This window comes from Dreissena polymorpha, chromosome 2 (assembly GCF_020536995.1).
Source record: "Dreissena polymorpha isolate Duluth1 chromosome 2, UMN_Dpol_1.0, whole genome shotgun sequence".
NCBI classification, from domain to species: domain Eukaryota; kingdom Metazoa; phylum Mollusca; class Bivalvia; order Myida; family Dreissenidae; genus Dreissena; species Dreissena polymorpha.
In genome coordinates this window covers 41,212,428-41,232,709 of record NC_068356.1, presented here as the reverse complement: position 1 = coordinate 41,232,709, position 20,282 = coordinate 41,212,428, and the positions used below count along the sequence as shown (strand labels likewise).

Genomic DNA, 20,282 nt, shown 5'->3' with positions numbered 1-20,282 from the left:
TTTTGAAAGGTGGAAGTTCAAGGTCCAGGTCATCCTTCAAGGTCAAAGGTAAAAATAAATAAATCAAAGCGGTGTTCTCATGAAGCTGCACATTTTGAGTGGTGGAAGTTCAAGGTCAATGTCATCTTTCAAGGTCAAGGTCATCCTTCAAGGTCAAAGGTCAAGAAAAAAATCAAAGCGGCGTTATTTGAGTGGTGGAAGTTCAAGGTCAAGGTCATCCTTCAAGGTCAAAGGTAAAAATAAATAAATCAAAGCAGCGTTCTCATGAAGCTGCACATTTTGAGTGGTGGAAGTTCAATGTCAAGGTCATCCTTCAAGGTCAAGGTCATCCTTCAAGATCAAAGGTCAAGAAAAAAACTCAAAGCGGCGTTATTTGAGTGGTGGAAGTTCAAGGTCAAGGTCATCCTTCAAGGTCAAAGGTACCAAAATCAAAGCGGCGCAATAGGGGGCATTGTGTTTCTGACGAACACATCTCTTGTTTCCATGTAAAACGATGAAAATCGGTGGCAAATCTACAGACGGGTGGTAGCTGTCTGTAATAATGGAAAAGTTGTTGGTAGTAATTAGAGATAAATGGGCTGCCCCCGCGCTTCACGGGACTCGAACCATTAACTTTCGTATCCCGAGGCTATATCTCTGGACCACCGTCCTACCAAAGTAATTGATTTGTAAAATTCAAACCAAATCAAATCCCACGCGATACATGCTACAACATAGACACGTTTAGCTTTGAGGTTCCTGTTATAGCGTAAATTAAAAAAAAAGAAATTACCTGGGCATCATTTTTACTCAAAGCGATAACAACAGGAATTGTGTTACAAGAGTGGGATTTTAAACATTCCAAGCAAAACAATAGGCATGATATAGACGGGTATGTTATTTTTACTGTCTCACCGCTTTTTACGGAGGATTTCAGAGATAGTTGATATATCACAATTGATACCGGAGATTTTGATTTTGATGTTTAGAGTGATCTCCCGGCAATAGTAATTTGCGCTAGAATTTACGCTGGAATAGGTTTTTTTAATACTGGTTCCCCTTTTTGCAATGTGAACTATTAATAATGGCAGTGTATGCAAAACCAAAGACTAATTCTAAATCATAGACACACTAGCAATCACCTTAAGAATAAATATAGATCCACAAAGATATTAACAGCTAGTAAAATTCAGTAGCACCATAGCCAAATGCACATAGTAAAACAAAGAACACCGTTAGAATTAGCATTAATACAAATTCTAAAAGTTTAACGGCAGTTGTCAATAACACACGCAAAGTAAAGATATATATGAAGTAATTATAAACTTATCAATATGTGACAATTGGGTGAAGTGCTTGCACAGCAAATGTAACTAAGCAAAATGCAATTACCATGTATAAGAAAGCATATGCCAGTAGTTTAAATAAGAAAGTCATTTAACAGCATGCATGTTCTGTATTAAAATAAGAATGTCATTTAACAGCATGCATGTATTGGCGGGTTTCCCCTTTCTTAAGCACCTGTGTCAGTCTCCAATAGCAATGTTTGTCTAAACATTATTTTGAAATGTTAAAGTACCCGTTACTTTTTCTGTTCTGCCAGTGACTTTTACAGACTTGGATTTTTTTGTAATGAACAATGACGTACCATATGTGTGCTTATGTGATAGTATTCAAATATTAATAAATAATTGGTGTTTGTAGTTGAATTTCCAACAAATTACATATAGATGAAGTGTACCTTACTAGATCTAAATATACCATGTACAATTTAATTAGATATTGTCAGATTATTGTTTAATATTTTCAATAAATACTTGTCTTCAAAAAAATACTCAAAAATGAGAGTAATTAATCTGCTTTTGAATAAGCCTCTGCGGAATGTAGTGACTGTGTTGCATGTACATTCAAATACAAGTCAGTATTTCCGGCAATTTGAAGCAGGGACATATACAAGACCCTGTTTGAAGGAATATATAGAATAAAGATATATGGTATTTTACACAAGTCTTTCAAACTATTCCGATAAGTGATGTTAAAAGTGTTTGGTAAATTGTTTTGGGAAAAAAATCAGCATTCATATTTTATCTGACTTGTTTACTTTGTTTTCACAGTGAAACACAATTGTGTGTTGTGACACAGTCCCTGATCTTTTTGTACAACCATTAGGTCATATTTTTCTTTTAACGTATATATCTGAGAAGACATTTTGGTATTCAGGAAAATGATAACATTTAAATGCATGTGAAAAATTAAGAAGAACTCTTCCTGTTCATAGTTGTGTTTAACTCAAAGTAGTCTCTTCAATAAATAAATAGGATGCTAAGTTGTAAGTACTCCATTATTGGGACCCTGATTGTATCAAGTGTGTTGAAGCTGAAGCTTTACAATCGCATGGGTGTTGAACATCTCATTTATTAGACCAAGTACATAGGAGCAGCATAGGGGAACAAGAAGAAGAAGTGCTTAGCACCCTGCAATTTTGCTTTTGACCTTCCCTTTCTTAGTGTTTGGGACAAGCAAATTATCTTGTGACCTAATTTTACCCAAATGTTCTGTGACCATATATTTGTCTGTCATTTAATTAGTTTGCCAAACTGAATCCTGTGCTATATTGTTAAGTACTGGAGCCACTTTGATGAAACTGGGTACACTTATCAATCGGACTTTGGGGATTATGCATAAACTTTTTATTATTCATTATTAATTATAAATAATAAATAGATGTAATTTATTCATTACATTCCAAAAGCTAGGTAGATACTACTTTTAATAATAGACATGAGTAACATGTATTTAAGATAAAAATTCTCCATTTTGTATAAAGGAATGCCGTTTGTCTATCTGTTTGCAGCCTTATTTGGCACACACATGGTTTAAATTATAAAAACTATACTTTAAATCAGTGTATTACTTACAAACTGTTTTGTCGCCATTATGTGGTACCACATCATACCCTTAAATGTGAACATACATAGTGCATGACTTATGTTCATAATTATATACTAGTAGTACAATGTGAAGGTAATAAACCTAATGACCTCTGTAATTGATAGGGTGCTAACTTCAATCAAGTATTATTGGTCAAACAGGTAAATTAGGAAACATTGCGTCATCTTTGCCAGACTGATGTTAGATCCTTGATGCAACCATGACCTTGTTATATAGTTTTTTTAGCTCACCTGATTGCTCAGGTGAGCTTTTGTGACCGGTCTTTGTCCGTCGTATGTCCGTCCGTCCGTAAACATTTGCTCGTAAACATTCTATAGGCCACATTCCTTGTCCCATCTTCACTAAGCTTGGTCAGAAGCTTTGTCCCAATGAAATCTCGGCCGAGTTCGAAACTGGGTTGTGCCGGGTCAAAAACTAGGTCACTAGGTCAAAAAAAGAGAAAAACCTTGTAAACACTGTAGAAGTCACATTTCATGTCCAATCTTCATGTTACTTTGTGAAAATGTTTGTCTTTATGATATCTTGGTTGAGTTCAAAAGTGGTTCCGATCCGTTGAAAAACATGGCCACCAGTGGGCAGGGCAGTTTTCCTTATTTGGCTATAGAGAAACATTGTAAACACTCTAGAAGTCACAATTTTTGCCCAATCATCATGAAAGTCAAAACATTGGTTCAATTGATGTCTCGGATCAGTTCGAAAATGGTCGAGATTGGTGAAAAAACATGGCCGCCAGTGGGTGGGGCATTTTTCTCTATGTGTATACAGTGGCACTTTTCCCTATTTGGCATTGAGAAAGATTGTTAACACTCTAGAAGTCACAACTCTTGCCCAATCATCATGAAAGTTGGTCAAAACATTGGTTTTATTGATATCTCGGACGATTTTGAAAATGGTCGGGATCGGTGAAAAAACATGGCCGCCAGTGGGCGGGGCATTTTTCTCTATATGTATATAGTGAAAACATGTGAACACAGTAAAAGTCACATTTTTGGCACGATTTTCTTGAAATTTGCTCCGAACAATTGTTTCCTTGATACGAGAGTTGAGTTCAAAAATGGTTCCGGTCAGTTGAATAACATGGCTGCTGGGAGGGGGGCAGTTTTAACATTATGCCCCCCCCCTCTTTCGAAGAAGAGGGTTTATATTGTTTTGGTCACGTCGGTCCGTCCGTCCACCAGATGGTTTCCGGATGATAACTCAAGAGCGCTTATGCCAAGGATCATGAAACTTCAAAGGTACATTGATCATGACTCGCAGATGACCCCTATTGATTTTCAGGTCACTAGGTCAAAGGTCAAGGTCACGATGACCCGATATAGTAAAATGGTTTCCGGATGATAACTTAAGAACGCTTATGCCTAGGATCATGAAACTTCATAGATACATTGATCATGACTCGCAGATGACCCCTATTGATTTTCAGGTCACTAGGTCAAAGGTCAAGGTCACAGTGACCCAAAGCAGTAAAATGGTTTCCGAATGATTAATCAAGAACGCTTATGCATAGGATCATTATACTTCATAGATACATTTATCATGACTCGCAGCCCCTATTGATTTTCAGGTCACTAGGTCAAAGGTCAAGGTCACGATGACCCGAAATAGTAAAATGGTTTCCGGATGATAACTCAAGAATGCTTAGGCCTAGGATCATGAAACTTTATTGGTACATTGATCATGACTCGCAGATGACCCCTATTGATTTTCAGGTCACTAGGTCAAAGGTCAAGGTCACGCTGACCCGAAATAGTAAAATGGTTTCCAGATGATAACTCAAGAACGCTTATGCCTAGGATCATGAAACTTCATAGGTACATTGATCATGACTCGAAGATGACCCCTATTGATTTTCAGGTCACTAGGTCAAAGGTCAAGGTCACGGTGACCTGAAATAGTAAAATGGTATCTTGATGATAACTCAAGAACGCTTATGCCTAGGATCATGAAACTTTATAGGTACAATGATTATGACTCCCAGATGACCCCTATTGATTTTCAGGTCACTAGGTCAAAGGTCAAGGTCACGGTGACCTGAAATAGTAAAATGGTTTCTGGATGATAACTCAAGAACGCTTATGCCTAGGTTCATGAAACTTCATAGGTACATGTATATTAATCATGACTCGCTGATGACCCCTATTTATTATCAGGTTACTTGGTCAAAGGTCAAGGTCACAGTGCCAAAAAACGTATTCACACAATGGCTGTCAAGGTCACAGTGACTCAACTTAGAAAATGGTTTCCGGATAATTACTTAAGAATGCTTACGCCTAGGATCATGAAATTTTATAGGTACATTGTTCATGACTCGCAGATGAAATTATGATGAAACTTGACCAGGATGTTTGTCTGGACAATATCTAGGTCAAGTTTGACATTTGGTAAAGATTGAATGAACCGACTCCTCTCAGGTGAGCGAACTAGGGCCATCTTGGCCCTCTTGTTTTAAATGTCAGGTAAACATAAGTATTACATGGAATTAGATCACTAATTAATGGCATATTATTTGAAAGCTGGTATTCTGTAACATTTTCTTTTTTCTTTTTGAATTTCATGATTCATTTTCCTTAGCAATTGGATTCCATGCGTTAAGCCTTAATTTTTATACTTTATTATAGTATCATAATTCATCTCTAACTGCTGTATGTCTAAATCTTTCTTCAGGGTTTAATACATCATGGCAGAGGGGAACAACAAAACAGATGATCCTCTTGATGGCGATAATGTGGGAATTGATCCTCAAACACTGGAGATTGCTCGCATTTTACGGTCACTGGCTGACGAGATTACAGAGGAAAAAAGTTTGCCAGTTCTTAAAGAAATAATCACAAAAATTTCCAATGAGTCAGTCCATGATAGAAATTACAATGTTTTGACAGATTATATGCGGCGCTTTGTCAATGTTCTTGGCTTTAGTGTACAGTTTTCAGTTAGTAAGACCAAAGAGATAATTAAAATTCTGCTTGTTATCTGGAATCAACCTAATGTCGCCAAGTATTTTATGCAGGAAGTTTACAATGAGGATATTTGTGCTCCTGAAAAAACAATTGACCCAAATATACTGCATAAGATCCCAAATAAAGTTTAACAGTTTGATGACAAAGCCATTGAGATTTTTTTTAAAGCATTACAAGACGGAGAGGAAGAAGTTAAGAATATACGCCTGATGGTTGTTGGCATGTATGGTGTGGGAAAAACTTCACTTGTTAACAATCTTATAAAAGACTTTAGAGATAAAAAAAATCAAACCGTTAAGCACCGATGGTATAGATCTCCACAGGTGCCAATTGATGGATGATGGAGATTGGTGTTTAGATAAAGAACACAAATCACAGAAATATATAAAAAGGTTGGAAAGTGCTTTCAACAAAAGGCCAGTGAACACTGATGCTGCAACTGCTTCTATTGATAGCACTGTTAGCTTAGACGTCTTACACGTAGAAGAAAATCTTGATGCTGATCTAAGTGAAAAACAATTTCAAACTGAACCAGTGCAAAGCAGGAACACTGTTGAACATCATGAAAAAGATGATTTTGTACAAATGTTTTCACCTTTGGTAGAAAAGATGCAGAATGAAACCAACAAGAAACCATCAGAGGACACCAAAGTTTCTCTTGAAAAAACTTTAAAAGAGATCACTGTGTCTGTTTGGGATTTTGTAGGCCAGACCCTCTACTATTCTACACATCAGTTCTTCTTGAATAAAAGGTCAATCTACTTAGTGCTGATGGACATGACAAAACCTTTGGATGAAGATGTAAAAGAGTTGGATGGTAGCGGAATTTGGTGTGGTTTGGTTTATGACTGTAAGTATTTGATTTATTTAAGTTTTGGCTGAATGCAATCCACATGTATAGTGGTTACAAGACAACAACAGGGGTAATAAAACCAACTATCATCTTAGTTGGAACTCGAAAAGACAAAATGGAGGGTACTGATAAAGAAAAAGAAGACATAAAGGATGAATACTTTAAAAATGCACTAATGTCATTTGACAGAGATTCACCAATATTTAAATACATTCACGCGAAAACATTCTTAGTGAACAATTTATCCCCAACTGATCCGGATTTTGTTGAAATGAGAAAGGAAATCAAATGTTTTGCTGAGAATCAAGAATACTGGGTACAGATAAGTATCCAGTTCGATGGATTCATATGGAACATTCTCTTGACAAACTTAGAGATGATGGAGAGCAATTAGTACACTTGGATAAGATTGAAGAAGTAAATATTTCAAACAAATACAAACTTGATCATTCTAAACAATAATTGTCAGTGTTTTTGGAATTACAACACATGCAAGGCAATATCCTTTATTTCAAAACATCTGAACTGGAGCACCTGGTTGTTCTTGCTCCCCAATGGATCATTGAAGCTTCCAAGTGCTTTGTCACACAAACAAATAAAATACAAAAAGCCATTAAAGATTGGGAAGACTATGAGAAGCTTGCAATTCTTAAACCACAAGTTATCGATAAAATAATGAACAGCAGCCCTTCTCACGTAAATAAATACAAAGACGATGTCATTAAGTATATGGAACATCTAAATGTTATGGCAAAGCCAAAGGCAACAGAACTAAACGAAGGTGTACAAAATGAAACTGCTGTTCATTTAGATAACAATGTTGAATTGCTTGATTTCCACATTGTTCCTTGTCGACTGAAAAATGCACCGCCTCCCATAGACCTATTTACTTCACCTGACTGCAAACGAACCCCAGTTTTAGGGTTTGTTTTTTTGCGAAAGGTTTATGCCTCCATCCTTCTTCCATAGCCGTGTTGCTGTGTGCATCCGCGCTTGGCCAATCACAAAAGAAGAGGACGAATATCGCCTGTATAACGGATTGGCTATTTTTGCCATTCGCTTAACATACACTCTAACCATCTGGTATAACGACTACATCATTTATGCAAGAATAGCGTGTTGTTCAACGAAGCATACGTCCGATATCGACTTCCACCTTTGTCAAGAAGTTCGACACAAACTTTGGCAAAGTTTGCAAGATTGTGTTGGTCATTCTGTAGAGAAACCACGAACTGCTACAGCATTTGATATGCATATTCAGTGTCCTTCCATGAAAATATATGAACACAATAAAGGCATGCTGAGAGTCGCACAGTTCAATTACGAGAGTGAATTAGACTGTAAAGTATGTAAACGTCATTCAGTTGAAAGAGCAGATGCTCTGAAATATTGGTTCAAAAACGAACTGGATTCAGCAGACAAATGTGATAGCGATGATTTAAATAAACAAGCTGAAGATAAACATCTATAAAAAGCGGCCAGTGTCATTGTTAATGAATACTAATTGCTTGGTATTGAGCTTGGGTTACGCAATGTGGAGTTGAACCAGATGTATGCTGACCCTGATTGTAAGGGCAATAAGTATGAATTTGTTTTCAAGTACTTGGTTAAATGGAGGAACAGAGAGGCAGAGAAGGCAACGCTTCGAAATCTTAATAGAGCTATCAACGCAGCGCGATTGTATTCTAATGTGGAATCAAAGCCGGTCTTCTATAGAGTATTAAGGTACTTGATTCTGTCAGAATTGAGCTTCTGTCAGTATGAAATGCTCAGTTTTAATCAACAACTCAATTATGATTGAAAGATTTCGTCAAAATTAAAACATGTGAATAGGTATAACCAGCTATGGTTGACAACATGATATATTTCGTTCGATGAATCACTGAATCAATATATAAATGTAATGAGATATACATTCAGTCCATCTGTACGAGTGCCGGATGTCCGTTCAACAATTCCTGTCTCTCACACACATTTGCTATGAAGTGACTGATTTTAAAATAACAGGACAAACCTGTAAACTGTCCTTGCACAATATGTCATGTGTAAAAACCCGTGTACCCACCTCAAAAGTCTGGGCATAATTAAGAGTCAGCTCATATTTTGCCATTAAACAACTTGCCTATTCCTGTATAAGCCATACTGTTGCCATATATTGATAGATTTAAATATAACTTGGTACATTGTAAATCGCAATAAAACAATGTTTCCATGGTAATTACCCTGGTCGCAGCCTCAAAGTCTCTAAGGTCGAGGTCACACATCGCCACTTAGAAGTCAGACGTCAAATTTAGGCATTTAACAGCTCATGGTTGATATAACTTACATGTAAGTGGAGGAGAGTGCAATAAGAGGACATACACGGTTAAGGGACAAATGTTAGTGTTTGTTTTACATTTTAAGTTGTTAGTTTGTACGGCTGTAATGTATTTAAATATATGTGTAGTGAAGAGTGAGTTTTGTACAAAAATATGTTGAAAATTGTCCTTATGGAAAGATATGTAGGTGGGACAATTTCATATTACATGTATATGCTTACATTGTTTTTGATGGTTATTGATAGAGATTTGTAAACAGCATTATTGTTTTTATGTATTTGTTCTTAAGTCGCATAATTTGTTGGAGTATTGTGTTTCACAATGTTTATATGTAAACATATAATGGCTGGTTCTATTGTGGATTAAAAGGCTACCACTATTTCTTACTCATTGGGGCTCAGAAATTGCTTTTTTGTAAGCCCTTTAATAAGCAACATGTCTTTGATCTGTTAAAATGTTTTTCTTTTATTTAGTTTGTTTTATACATTTAAGATATAATTCTGAAACTTGAGGAATGAATGTAATAGGAGGGGCAATGTGAAAAAACAACATTAGTCTGCATATCTAATTATAAAGTTTTTGCTCTTTGTTATTATTTCTTTTTTTATTGTGTGATGAATAATTCATAGATTAAAAGCGGTATTCTTTTGAAATATTGAATTATGAAGTGGATGAACCTCATCAAAAGCCATTAAATGCAAATAATCTGTTATGCATTCTTAATTCCTCAATCATTGTGCTTTGTTAATTGTCCGCTTTAGGGGAGGGCCAACAATTTTTCGTTATCATTTGGCAATAACGTCTGCTTTTGGCTTTCGAAACTCGAGAACAAATTGAAATAAACCCATTTTCCGGTTATTAACTTATAAATGAATTAAGGTAATATGCACTGATGACACTGAGATCGCATATGGGTTGGGGCTCGTTAATGCAATCTCTAGTAAGTGGGAAGAAACAACAAGTTAACCAAGCTTACCAGATCAATGTAACAGACATGCCGCTTAAACATTCACCACCACCTGCTTTTATGTAGGGCACGTTGCATCCCTTCAGTTCTTTTTCAAATATCTAATATCAAATACCGTATGTTGTATTTTGATTTTTTTTATCTATATCTATAGCGTATTGTTTATATTGTATCTATTGACAAATAATTTAGAGGGTTGTGTTATTGTGGAATATGAAGCCAACTTTAAAATTGAGAGGCTTGACAAGTATGTTTCATATACGTAGGTCTTTTGGTTATATGTTTTTGTATTGCCTTCTATATTTTGTAGCTTAATTTTGGCATAATGAATTGTTTGTTTTGTTTGTCTTGGTGCATGTAATTATATACTATTTTATGATCCCTATGAAACACATGTAGTGTTGTAATTATTCTTACGTTCACTATTAATGTACCCTTCTATTATAGTTAAACTTCTGTGACATAAGCACCCTTGTACCATTTATTTGTGTTTTATTCTATAGATTGTTATTTCTAATGTAAATTCAAATCTTCTTTTATATCCATGCTTAAAATGTATTTTGTTAAAGCTATGATACTATGTGAGACTACAAGATTTTTAAGGGATGGCTTAACAATTTTTATGCCCCCGGTAGAATGGCATATAGCAGTTGAACTGTCCGTCAGTCAGTATATCAGTCAGTATGTTCGTCCGAAAAAAACTTTAACATTGGCCATAACCTTTTCACTATTGGAGATTTGGCATGCATGTGTATCTCATGGAGCTGAACATTTTGATGTATAAAAGTGTGTAAATTGACTTATGATGCATAATTTTGCCTCACCTGAATATGTTGTGGTTTAATGTTTGTCTTAACAAAATCTAGACCAAGTTTGAAACTTTGTCAGGTGAGGTAAAACGTGGTCAAAATGTCAATTAAAAATTGTATCTATTGCAGAAGTCACATTTAAAGTTCAGTCTTGCTGAAACTTGTTCATAATGTTTGTATTTACTATAACAAGCTCAAGTACAGTTCTGGGTCAAGTGTGGTTAACACAACTACGTTATTAGATACAATCTTTATTTAAACACATAACTGATTAAATTTTGATGGATCGTGGTCAGAGTGTTTATTTTGGTAATATCTGGGAAAGGTTCGACAATAGGTCAGGTGGAGTATAACAGTAGGTCTCAGGTTTAAATCTATGAAAAATCTTGATACTTGTGTAGTTCAGAAATGTATTTATTGGTTGATGTACTCCATCTCGTCTGTAGTTAGTCAGTTACTTTTTAGCTAAACTTTGCAGAAAAAGCAATCTCTTCTATCAGAGGGGTTAATCAAGTGATAGTCAAGATGGCAACGTCCATGCCGAGACAAGTATTTGTCGCCGTTTTATACCCTTTGTTACTTTTATTTTTAGCTCGACTATTATATATTAAATATATATAGTGGAGCTATCCTACTCACCCCGGCGTTAGCGTTCCCGTGCAAATGTTAAAGTTTGCGTACCACCCCAAATATTTTCATTGTCCCTTGACATCCTTCAAGTTCAAAGGTTAATTTATGCAATATTGAAGATAGCAACTCGATATTTGGCATGCATGCATATCTCATGGAGCTCAAATTTTGAGTGGTAAAAGGTCAAGGTCATCCTTAAAAGTCAAGGTCAAATGTCAGATTTTGTCATATTGAAGATAGCAACTCCATATTTTGCATGCATGCGTATCTCATGGAGCTGCACATTTTTTAGTGGCGAAAGGTCAAGGTCATCGGTCAAGGTCAAAGGTCCTATTTTGCAATTTTGAACTTGATATTTGGCATGCAATTGTATCTCATGGAGCTGCACATTTTGAGTGGTGAAAGGTCAACGTCATCCTTCAAGGTCAATGGTCAAGGTCAAATTTTGCAATATTCAAGATAGCAACTCGATATTTGGCATGCTGATTTATTTTGGTATAGATATAAGCTATATAAAACAATGCGAATTAATGAGTGTAAGACCTATCAGTATTTATGGTTTGCTTGAGTTTAGAAATAACGCATTGTTTAAAATTGCTATTGCTTCAAAATATAACCAATATTACAGTTCAATATAATTTTATAATTCTTACAGTTCAAGGACAAAATGAATGTGTTCAAATCACTTCATTCAATACAATTTAAAAGGTATCTGTTTAGACCTTTAAAGTACTGCGCCATGACAATTTGCCAAATCTTCATTCTTGAATCAAAATTATATACTATAATTCTGGAATACCAACACCCTGATTTTTATACTTTATTTTTTTATCAAGCAAATTTGGACTATCATTTAAGTCGACAAAAAAAAGTAAATTATATTATATAATAAACATTAATTATAATTATCAATTCTAGTAACCTACAATTATAGTTATATTACACAAACATTTTTTTATGGCAAACTTTCATCATTTGAACATCATGGTATTGACAAATAAATTCACTGACTTAATTATTAACAACAAATAAATTAATAATATTATAACTAATCAACCCAGTCAAAACATTTTGTACATAGAACCTATCATTTTTTGTTGTTTTATCGAGTACTACAATGGACAATAATTGTCTGTATTGCATAATGACCCGATTGTCTCTGTTCAATTATCTTCCTGAAACTTAACCAATATTAAATTGAATGTTATGAATCTAATTTCACTTTCTGTGTGAACATCATAAATTCATTTCAAAAACAAACAATTTGTGTACAATATTTACAATAAATAAACATATACAACACTATATGGATTTATTTGGAATTTGAATCATCTTTCCACAAAGATATTGGCAAAACAAAGAGGAAATTCCTATTTTAACATGCTATAGCACGGTTTGCAAAATAAACTTGTTACATACAAACATTTTAAAAACCATTCTTGATTTAAGAACATAAATGAATACAATATTCTGTATCTGTCTTGATATTTATATTACAATGTTCAGAAGCATGGCATACATTTTCACTCAATGAAAAAATAGAATTCACAATAACTGTAATATCACAAATAATGTATTTACAATAATATACAAAATCATTAGCAAAACTGGACATGGTAGGTAACATGCAATAATTAGAGGTAACATAACACACAACTTGAACATAAAAGCAATATGAGTACATTAAACAAAATACTCTGCTACCTCTTCAAAATACCCTTCACCAAACATGTCTGGTCACTAGTGGACAAGATTGTTTTAGTTTTTTTAAAAGCTGTCTAGTGGTGGTTGTGCTCTGATCTCTAGACATGGAAAGAAGGGTCAATCTTACCTTTAAGGATTGTAATGATCTATATCATTATTTTTTTCTCATATTATTCATCATCTGTTTCTATTCGATCTAACCTCTCTTTGAACCAATGTTTCATAGCATTTGATCGTGTCACAGCATGCGGGTTACATACTGGACAAAACATAGCCTTGTTGTACCTGAACTGTTTTATTACGAACAACCCTTTATTGTGCAAGGACACCTTCATGTCTGGGCACTGAATGCACTCTTCAAATACAGAAGAAGATTGATGACCAAAGTGTTGTAAACTTTTCTTAAGTTTGCGTCGCACCTCTTGAAACAGCCAGCTGAAATCGTCTAACTTCTCATTTTCTGAGCAACAAACTATCCTTGCATAAATAATGTAATCCATATACCATATTCTCAATGTATAGGTTTCATTAAGAGAAAATATAGCCAAGCCGTTGAATAAACAATAGTGGTCACGTTCCTGGCTGATAGGCCAAGCACAAATGCACACTGCAACAAGCCTGTGGAAGAAAGAGGGGGGCAAAAACTTTCCGCAAAACACAAAAGCTAATACTGGTGTTTGGGGTTTATCAGGTGGGGAAGTAAAGATGTGTAATGGCGGTGGTGCTCTGCTCAGTAGACAAGGAACGATGTGGAAATCTAACGGGATTCCAGTTATTCCCTCTTCACTTGTTAAAGGCTTGGCTATAACATTTAGATATTCCATGTAATTTATAACAGCAGGCTGGTATTCATGTATGTACGGAGGACTGTTTTTCATAACTTGGGCCAGAACATTTGGTTTAAGAATAGCATATTGTTTATATTCTTCCCAATCTTTCAAAACAGTGTCTTCTATTTTCTGATTATGCGGTATGAAACATTTAAAAGCTTCAATGATCCATTGAGGAGAAAGAACAACAAAATTCTTCAGTTCGCCTGAGTTGAAAAAAATGATATTGCCTTGTTTGTGCTGCAATTCAAGAAACAAGGTAAGCTCTTCTTTACCCAGTGGGTGTACGTTTTCAAGATCTTCTTTTTCAACATCCTTCATTTTAACTATCTGCCGCTTTTCATCTCTCATTTTGTCCAATGTTTGTTCCATGTGAATCCATCGAACTGGATATTCTTCGTCCCAGTAATCTTGCTTTGCAGCCAAACTTACAATTTCTTTTCGTAACTCTGCAAAAGCAGAATCCTTTGGAGACATATTATTTACAAGAAATCTGTTCTTATAAATGTGATTAATGATTGGTGAGTGTTTATCAAAGCTCCATAAGGCATTGTCAAAATACAAATTCATATTTTTCTCTTTTTCTTCAGCACTCCCATTCATTTGGTCTTTCCGCGTGCCAACTAAAATAACAGTTGGCTTTATTGTCCTTTCTCCAGATTGATAATCACTGTTCATGTAAATTGCATTAAGCCAAAATTTAAAAATGTCCAAATAGGTACAACTATCCACCAAACCACACCAAATTCCAATTCCATCTGATTCACATACAACATCGTTCAAACTTCTTGTCATGTCCATCACAACTACATATATAGACCTCGTATTTAGAAAGAACTGATGTGTTGAATAGAACAGAGTCTGACCTGCAAAATCCCAAACAGACACAGTGATCTCATTTTTCGATTCATCAAGCGAAACCTTGCTCTTTTCTGAATTATCACTAGTAGTTTCAAGCATTTTCTTGGCAGCCTTAATTCCCTGTTGTAAAATTTCATCTCCTTCATGCGAGGCTATTCTTTCTTTGAAAGTTTGTAAAGGCTCAGTTTGTGTTTGAGTGTTATGATCCTCAGTAGATGTGACCCTCTCAACAAGCAAATTGTGACTGCTAGCAGTTTCATAATAAGCTGAAGTTTCTGAAAGCGTGTTCTTAGAAATCTGGTTGTGCTTACAAACGATTTTTTGAATTCGACCTTCAAACTTAACCCCTTTTAATTCTGTATCTAAGCACCAATCACCATCTGTCATCAACTTACACCTATGTATAGCGATACCTTCTGTGCTGCTTGTTGTTTTATTATTTTTGTGTGTGCGCAATTTCCAAATCAAATTGTTCACCAAAGATGTTTTACCCACACCAAACATTCCTACAACCATCAGGCGAACATTATTGACTTTTTCTTTACCATGTTCAAGAGCTTTATAAAAGAGTGTAATTGCTTTCTCATCCAACTGTTGAACATCCTTTGGTAACTTAACATCCTCATTGTAAACTTTCCTCATCACATATGTAGCAAATTTCGGATTCTCCCATATCTCTACCAGTATGTTAAAGATGTCTTCGGTAGCATTGATGTCTTCGGTTGCATTGATTGAAAATTTTCCCCTAAATCCTAGACAATCCATAAATTGCCTTGTATACTCTTTAAAAAGATAGTAGTTTTTTTCACGGACAGACTCATAAGCAATTCTAGAGACAATTTCTTTTAACAATAACTTATCATCGTGATCTGTGATTTCGTTATCCAGTAACTGTAAAGTATGAACAAGCTTATTTACATTGGCATCCAATCCTTCTAAGTCTTCTTGGTGATGCCCTGTTGCCGCAAACACTGAAATCATTAAAACGGGGAATAATAATTACATTAAAGAGTTATCAATTTTGCAAAAATGGCGAGTTACATGTACAACATGGTCAGACAGGCTAGCTCAGTTGATAGATAGATGGAAACTAAATTGGAAGATTGCAGGTTCAATTCCACTCAAAAATAAATTGTCAACTAAAATTGTTTCTAAAGCCCTCCTTGCCCACGTGTGATATAAATAGAGCAGTTGTCATTATATGGCATAAGTGTATGCACTAAGTACTGGTAAACATACACATCCAGAAAAATTGTAATTTTTGATGGACAAATGTACAACGGACAAAAAAGGTTTCACAAGAGCTCTCCATGAGCACGTTTTGCTCAGGGGAGCTACAAATGGACAAAAATGTGACTTAGAGTGTTAACAAGGTTTTACTATAGCCATATAAGGAAAACTGCCTGCCTTCTGGCACCCATGTTTTTTCTACGAGCTGTAACCATTTTAAAACGCGGGTGGGATATCATTAGAAACAAGGGTTGTTTGTAAAACATGCATGCCCCCAATATGGGCTGTCAGTTGTAGCGGCAGCCATTGTGTGAATACGTTTTTGTCACTGTGACCTTGACCTTTGACCTAATGTAAGTTATCCGGAAACCATTGTACTATTTCGAGTCACTATGACCTTGACCTTTGACCTAGTGACCTGAAAATCAATAGGGGTCATCTGCCAGTCATGATCAAGATGGGAGTGAGAGGGGGGTATAATGTGGGGTGTGGTAATTTATTAGATGTTTAAAAAAAACAATTTTTTTTTGGGGGGGGGCAGGGGGGTAGGGGGGGTAGGGGGAAGTGAGAGGTGGTATAATGTTGGGTGTGGTAATTTATTAGATGTTAAAACAAGAGCACTGCCTTGCGGGTGCAGACCGCTTATCTATTTTCTTTTTAAAGGTGAAGGGACTCTCATTTTCAATCACAAAGGAGGTAGGGGTGGAGATAAGAGGGATGTATAGTGTTGGGGGCGTGGACATTTATTACATTATCTTCCAAAAATGCGAAAAAAATGCAAAAAAAAAATTCGGGGGGGGGGGGGGGGGGAATTTTTAGTTGCGATGGTTGGATGGTATTTCAAACATAAAATAATAAAAATAAATATTTGTGTTTTTTAACCATCTCAAAAAAACATTTAGGGGGGGGGGGGGGGGGGGGGGGGGGTATAGTGTGAGGGTGTGGTGGTCATTTGTGAGATGATCTTTAAAAAAAAAACATAGGGAGGAGGGGAATTTGGGGGGGGGAGTTCGGGGGGGGGGGGGGGGGGATATTATTGGGTGCGATGGTTAGACGGTATTTCAAACATTAAATAATAAAAATAAATATTTGTGTTTTTTAACCGTTTGAAAAAAAAACAATTGGGGGGGGGGGGGTGGGGGGGGTATAGTATAGTGTGAGGGTGTGGTGGTCATTTGTGAGATGATCTTTAAAAAAAAAATAGGGGGGGGGGGGAATTCGGGGGAGGGGGGGAGGGCACGGGGGATGGTTTGGGTTAAGTCTATTGTGGTATGTCAGGTAAGAGTAGTTTTGTCAAAGTATCAATCAAATCTAATCATAAATAAAGAAGTTATGGCATTTTTAGCAAAATTTAATAATTTGACCATGAGAGTCAAGGTCATTCAAAGGTCAAGGTAAAATTCAACTTGCCAGGTACAGTAACCTCATGATAGCATGAAAGTATTTGAAGTTTGAAAGCAATAGCCTTGATACTTCAGAAGTAAAGTGGATCGAAACACAAAATTTAACCATATATTCAAAGTTACTAAGTCAAAAAAGGGCCATAATTCCGTTAAAATGACAACCAGAGTTATGCAACTTGTCCTTTTACTGTACCCTTATGATAGTTTGCGAGTGTTCCAAGTATGACAGCAATATCTATGATAGTTTAGGGGTAAAGTGGACCAAAACACAAAACTTAACAAAATTTTCAATTTTTTAAGTATAAAGGGCCAATAATTCCATCCAAATGCCAGTCAGAGTTACATAACTTTGCCTGCACAGTCCCCTTATGATAGTTAATAAGTGTTGCAAGTATGAAAGCAATAGCTTTGATACTGTAGGAATAAAGTGGACCTAAACACAAAACTTAACCAAATTTTCAATTTTCTAAGTATAAAAAGGGCACATAATTCTGTCAAAATGCCAGTCAGAATTACATTACTTTGCCTGCACAGTCCCCTTATGATAGTTAGTAAGTGTTTGCAAGTATGAAAGCAATAGCTTTGATACTGTAGGAATAAAGTGGACCTTAACACAAAACTTAACCAAATTTTCAATTTTCTAAGTATAAAAAGGGCACATAATTCTGTCAAAATGCCAGTCAGAATTACATTACTTTGCCTGCACAGTCCCCTTATGATAGTTAGAAAGTGTTGCAAGTATGAAAGCAATAGCTTTGATACTTAAGGAATAAAATGGACATAAACACAAAACTTAACCAAAATTTTCAATTTTCTATGTATAAAAAGGGCACATAATTCTGTCAAAATGCACACCAGAGTTATCTAACTTTGCCTGCCCAGTCCCCTCATGATAGTAAGTAAGTGTACCAAGTTTGAATGCAATAGCATTTATACTTTCTAAGAAAAGTGTACCTAAACGCAAAACCTAACCGGACGCCGACGCCAAGGTGATGACAATAGCTCATTTTTTTTTTCAAAAAATAGATGAGCTAAAAAAATTGGGGGGGGGGGGGCCGGGGGGGGGTAGGGGGGTGAGAGGGGGTATAATTTGGGGTGTGGTAATTTATTGGAATTAAAAAAAAAATTGGGGGGGGGGTGGGAGTTTAGGGGGGGGGGGGTGAGAGGGTGGTATAATGTGGGTAGTAGTAATTTATAAGATGTTTAAAAAAACATTGGGAGGGTGGGGGGGTAGGGGGGGTGGGGTGAGATGGGACTATAATGTGGGGTGGGGTAATTTATTAGATGTTTAAAAAAAAAATTGGGGAGGTGGGGGGGTGGGGGTGTAAATCCTAGACAATCCATAAATTGCCTTGTATACTCTTTAAAAAGATAGTAGTTTTTTTCACGGACAGACTCATAAGCAATTCTAGAGACAATTTCTTTTAACAATGACTTACCATTTTGATCTGTGATTTCGTCATCCAGTAACTGTAAAGTCTGAATAAGCTTATTTACATTGGCATCCAATCCTTCTAAGTCTTCTTGGTGATGCCCTGTTGCCGCACCCACTGAAATCATTAAAACGGGGAATAATAATTACACTAAAGAGTTATCAATTTTGCTAAATGGCGAGTTACATGTGCAACATGGTCAGACAGGCTAGCTCAGTTGATAGATAGATGGAAACTAAATTGGAAGATTGCCGGTTCAATTCCACTCAAAAATAAATTGTCAACTAAAATTGTTTCTAAAGCCCTCCTTGCCCACGTGTGATATAAATAGAGCAGTTGTCATTAATTGGCATAAGTGTATGCACTAAGTACTGGTAAACCTACACATCCAGAAAAATTGTAATTTTTGATGGACAAATGTACAACGGACAAAAAAGGTTTCACAAAAGCTCTCCATGAGCACGTTTTGCTCAGGGGAGCTACAAATGGACAAAAATGTGACTTTTAGAGTGTTAACAAGGTTTTACTATAGTCATATAAGGAAAACTGCCTGCCTTCTGGCAGCCATGTTTTTTCTACGAGCCGTAACCATTTTAAAACGCGGGTGGGATATCATTAGAAACAAGGGCTGTTTGTAAAACATGCATGCCCCCAATATGGGCTGTCAGTTGTAGTGGCAGCCATTGTGTGAATACGTTTTTGTCACTGTGACCTTGACCTTTGACCTAATGTAAGTTATCATCCGGAAACCATTGTACTATTTCGAGTCACTGTGACCTTGACCTTTGACCTAGTGACCTGAAAATCAATAGGGGTCATCTGCCAGTCATGATCAAGATGGGAGTGAGAGGGGGGTATAATGTGGGGTGTGGTAATTTATTAGATGTTTAAAAAAAATAAATTTTTTTTGGGGGGGGGGGGGGGGGGGGCCAGGGGGGTAGGGGGAAGTGAGAGGGGGGTATAATAATGGGTGTGGTAATTTATTACATGTTAAAACAAGAGCACCGCCTTGCGGGTGCAGACCGCTCATCTATTTTCTTTTTAAAGGTGAAGGGACTCTCATTTTCAATCACAAAGGAGGGAGGGGTGGAGTGAAGAGGGGTGTATAGTGTGGGGGCGTGGACATTTATTACACTTTCTTCCAAAAATGCGAAAATAAATGCAAAAAAAAAAAAAAAAATGGGGGGGGGGGATTCTTGGTTGCGATGGTTGGACGGTATTTCAAACATACAATAATAAAAATAAATATTTGTGTTTTTTAACCGTTTCAACAAAAAAACATTTACGGGGGGGTGGGGTGGGGGGGGGGGGGGGGGTATAGTGTGAGGGTGTGGAGGTCATTTGTGAGATGATCTT

General features: G+C 36.2%; 3 protein-coding genes across 13 annotated transcripts in view; all 3 read right to left on the bottom strand.

The window, feature by feature from the left end:
- The window catches only part of LOC127866753 (uncharacterized), a 213,232-nt gene that overhangs the window by 86,736 nt on the left and 106,214 nt on the right, over nucleotides 1–20,282 (bottom strand). The gene's annotated exons all lie outside the window — the stretch shown is intronic.
- Nucleotides 1–20,282, bottom strand: part of LOC127866754 (uncharacterized) — a 195,517-nt gene that overhangs the window by 86,411 nt on the left and 88,824 nt on the right. The gene's annotated exons all lie outside the window — the stretch shown is intronic.
- LOC127866739 (protein cbp-1-like) overlaps nucleotides 12,272–20,282 on the bottom strand; it is a 51,478-nt gene continuing 43,467 nt past the window's right edge. For all 8 annotated transcript variants that reach the window (XM_052407499.1, XM_052407506.1, XM_052407505.1 and 5 more), the window contains 2 exons: nucleotides 18,933–19,043; nucleotides 12,272–15,831 (listed from right to left, as the gene is read on the bottom strand). In XM_052407499.1, coding sequence (XP_052263459.1) covers nucleotides 13,340–15,831; nucleotides 18,933–19,043 — 2,603 coding nt within the window. In that variant the 3' untranslated portion in view covers nucleotides 12,272–13,339. The remainder of the gene's footprint in view (nucleotides 15,832–18,932; nucleotides 19,044–20,282) is intronic.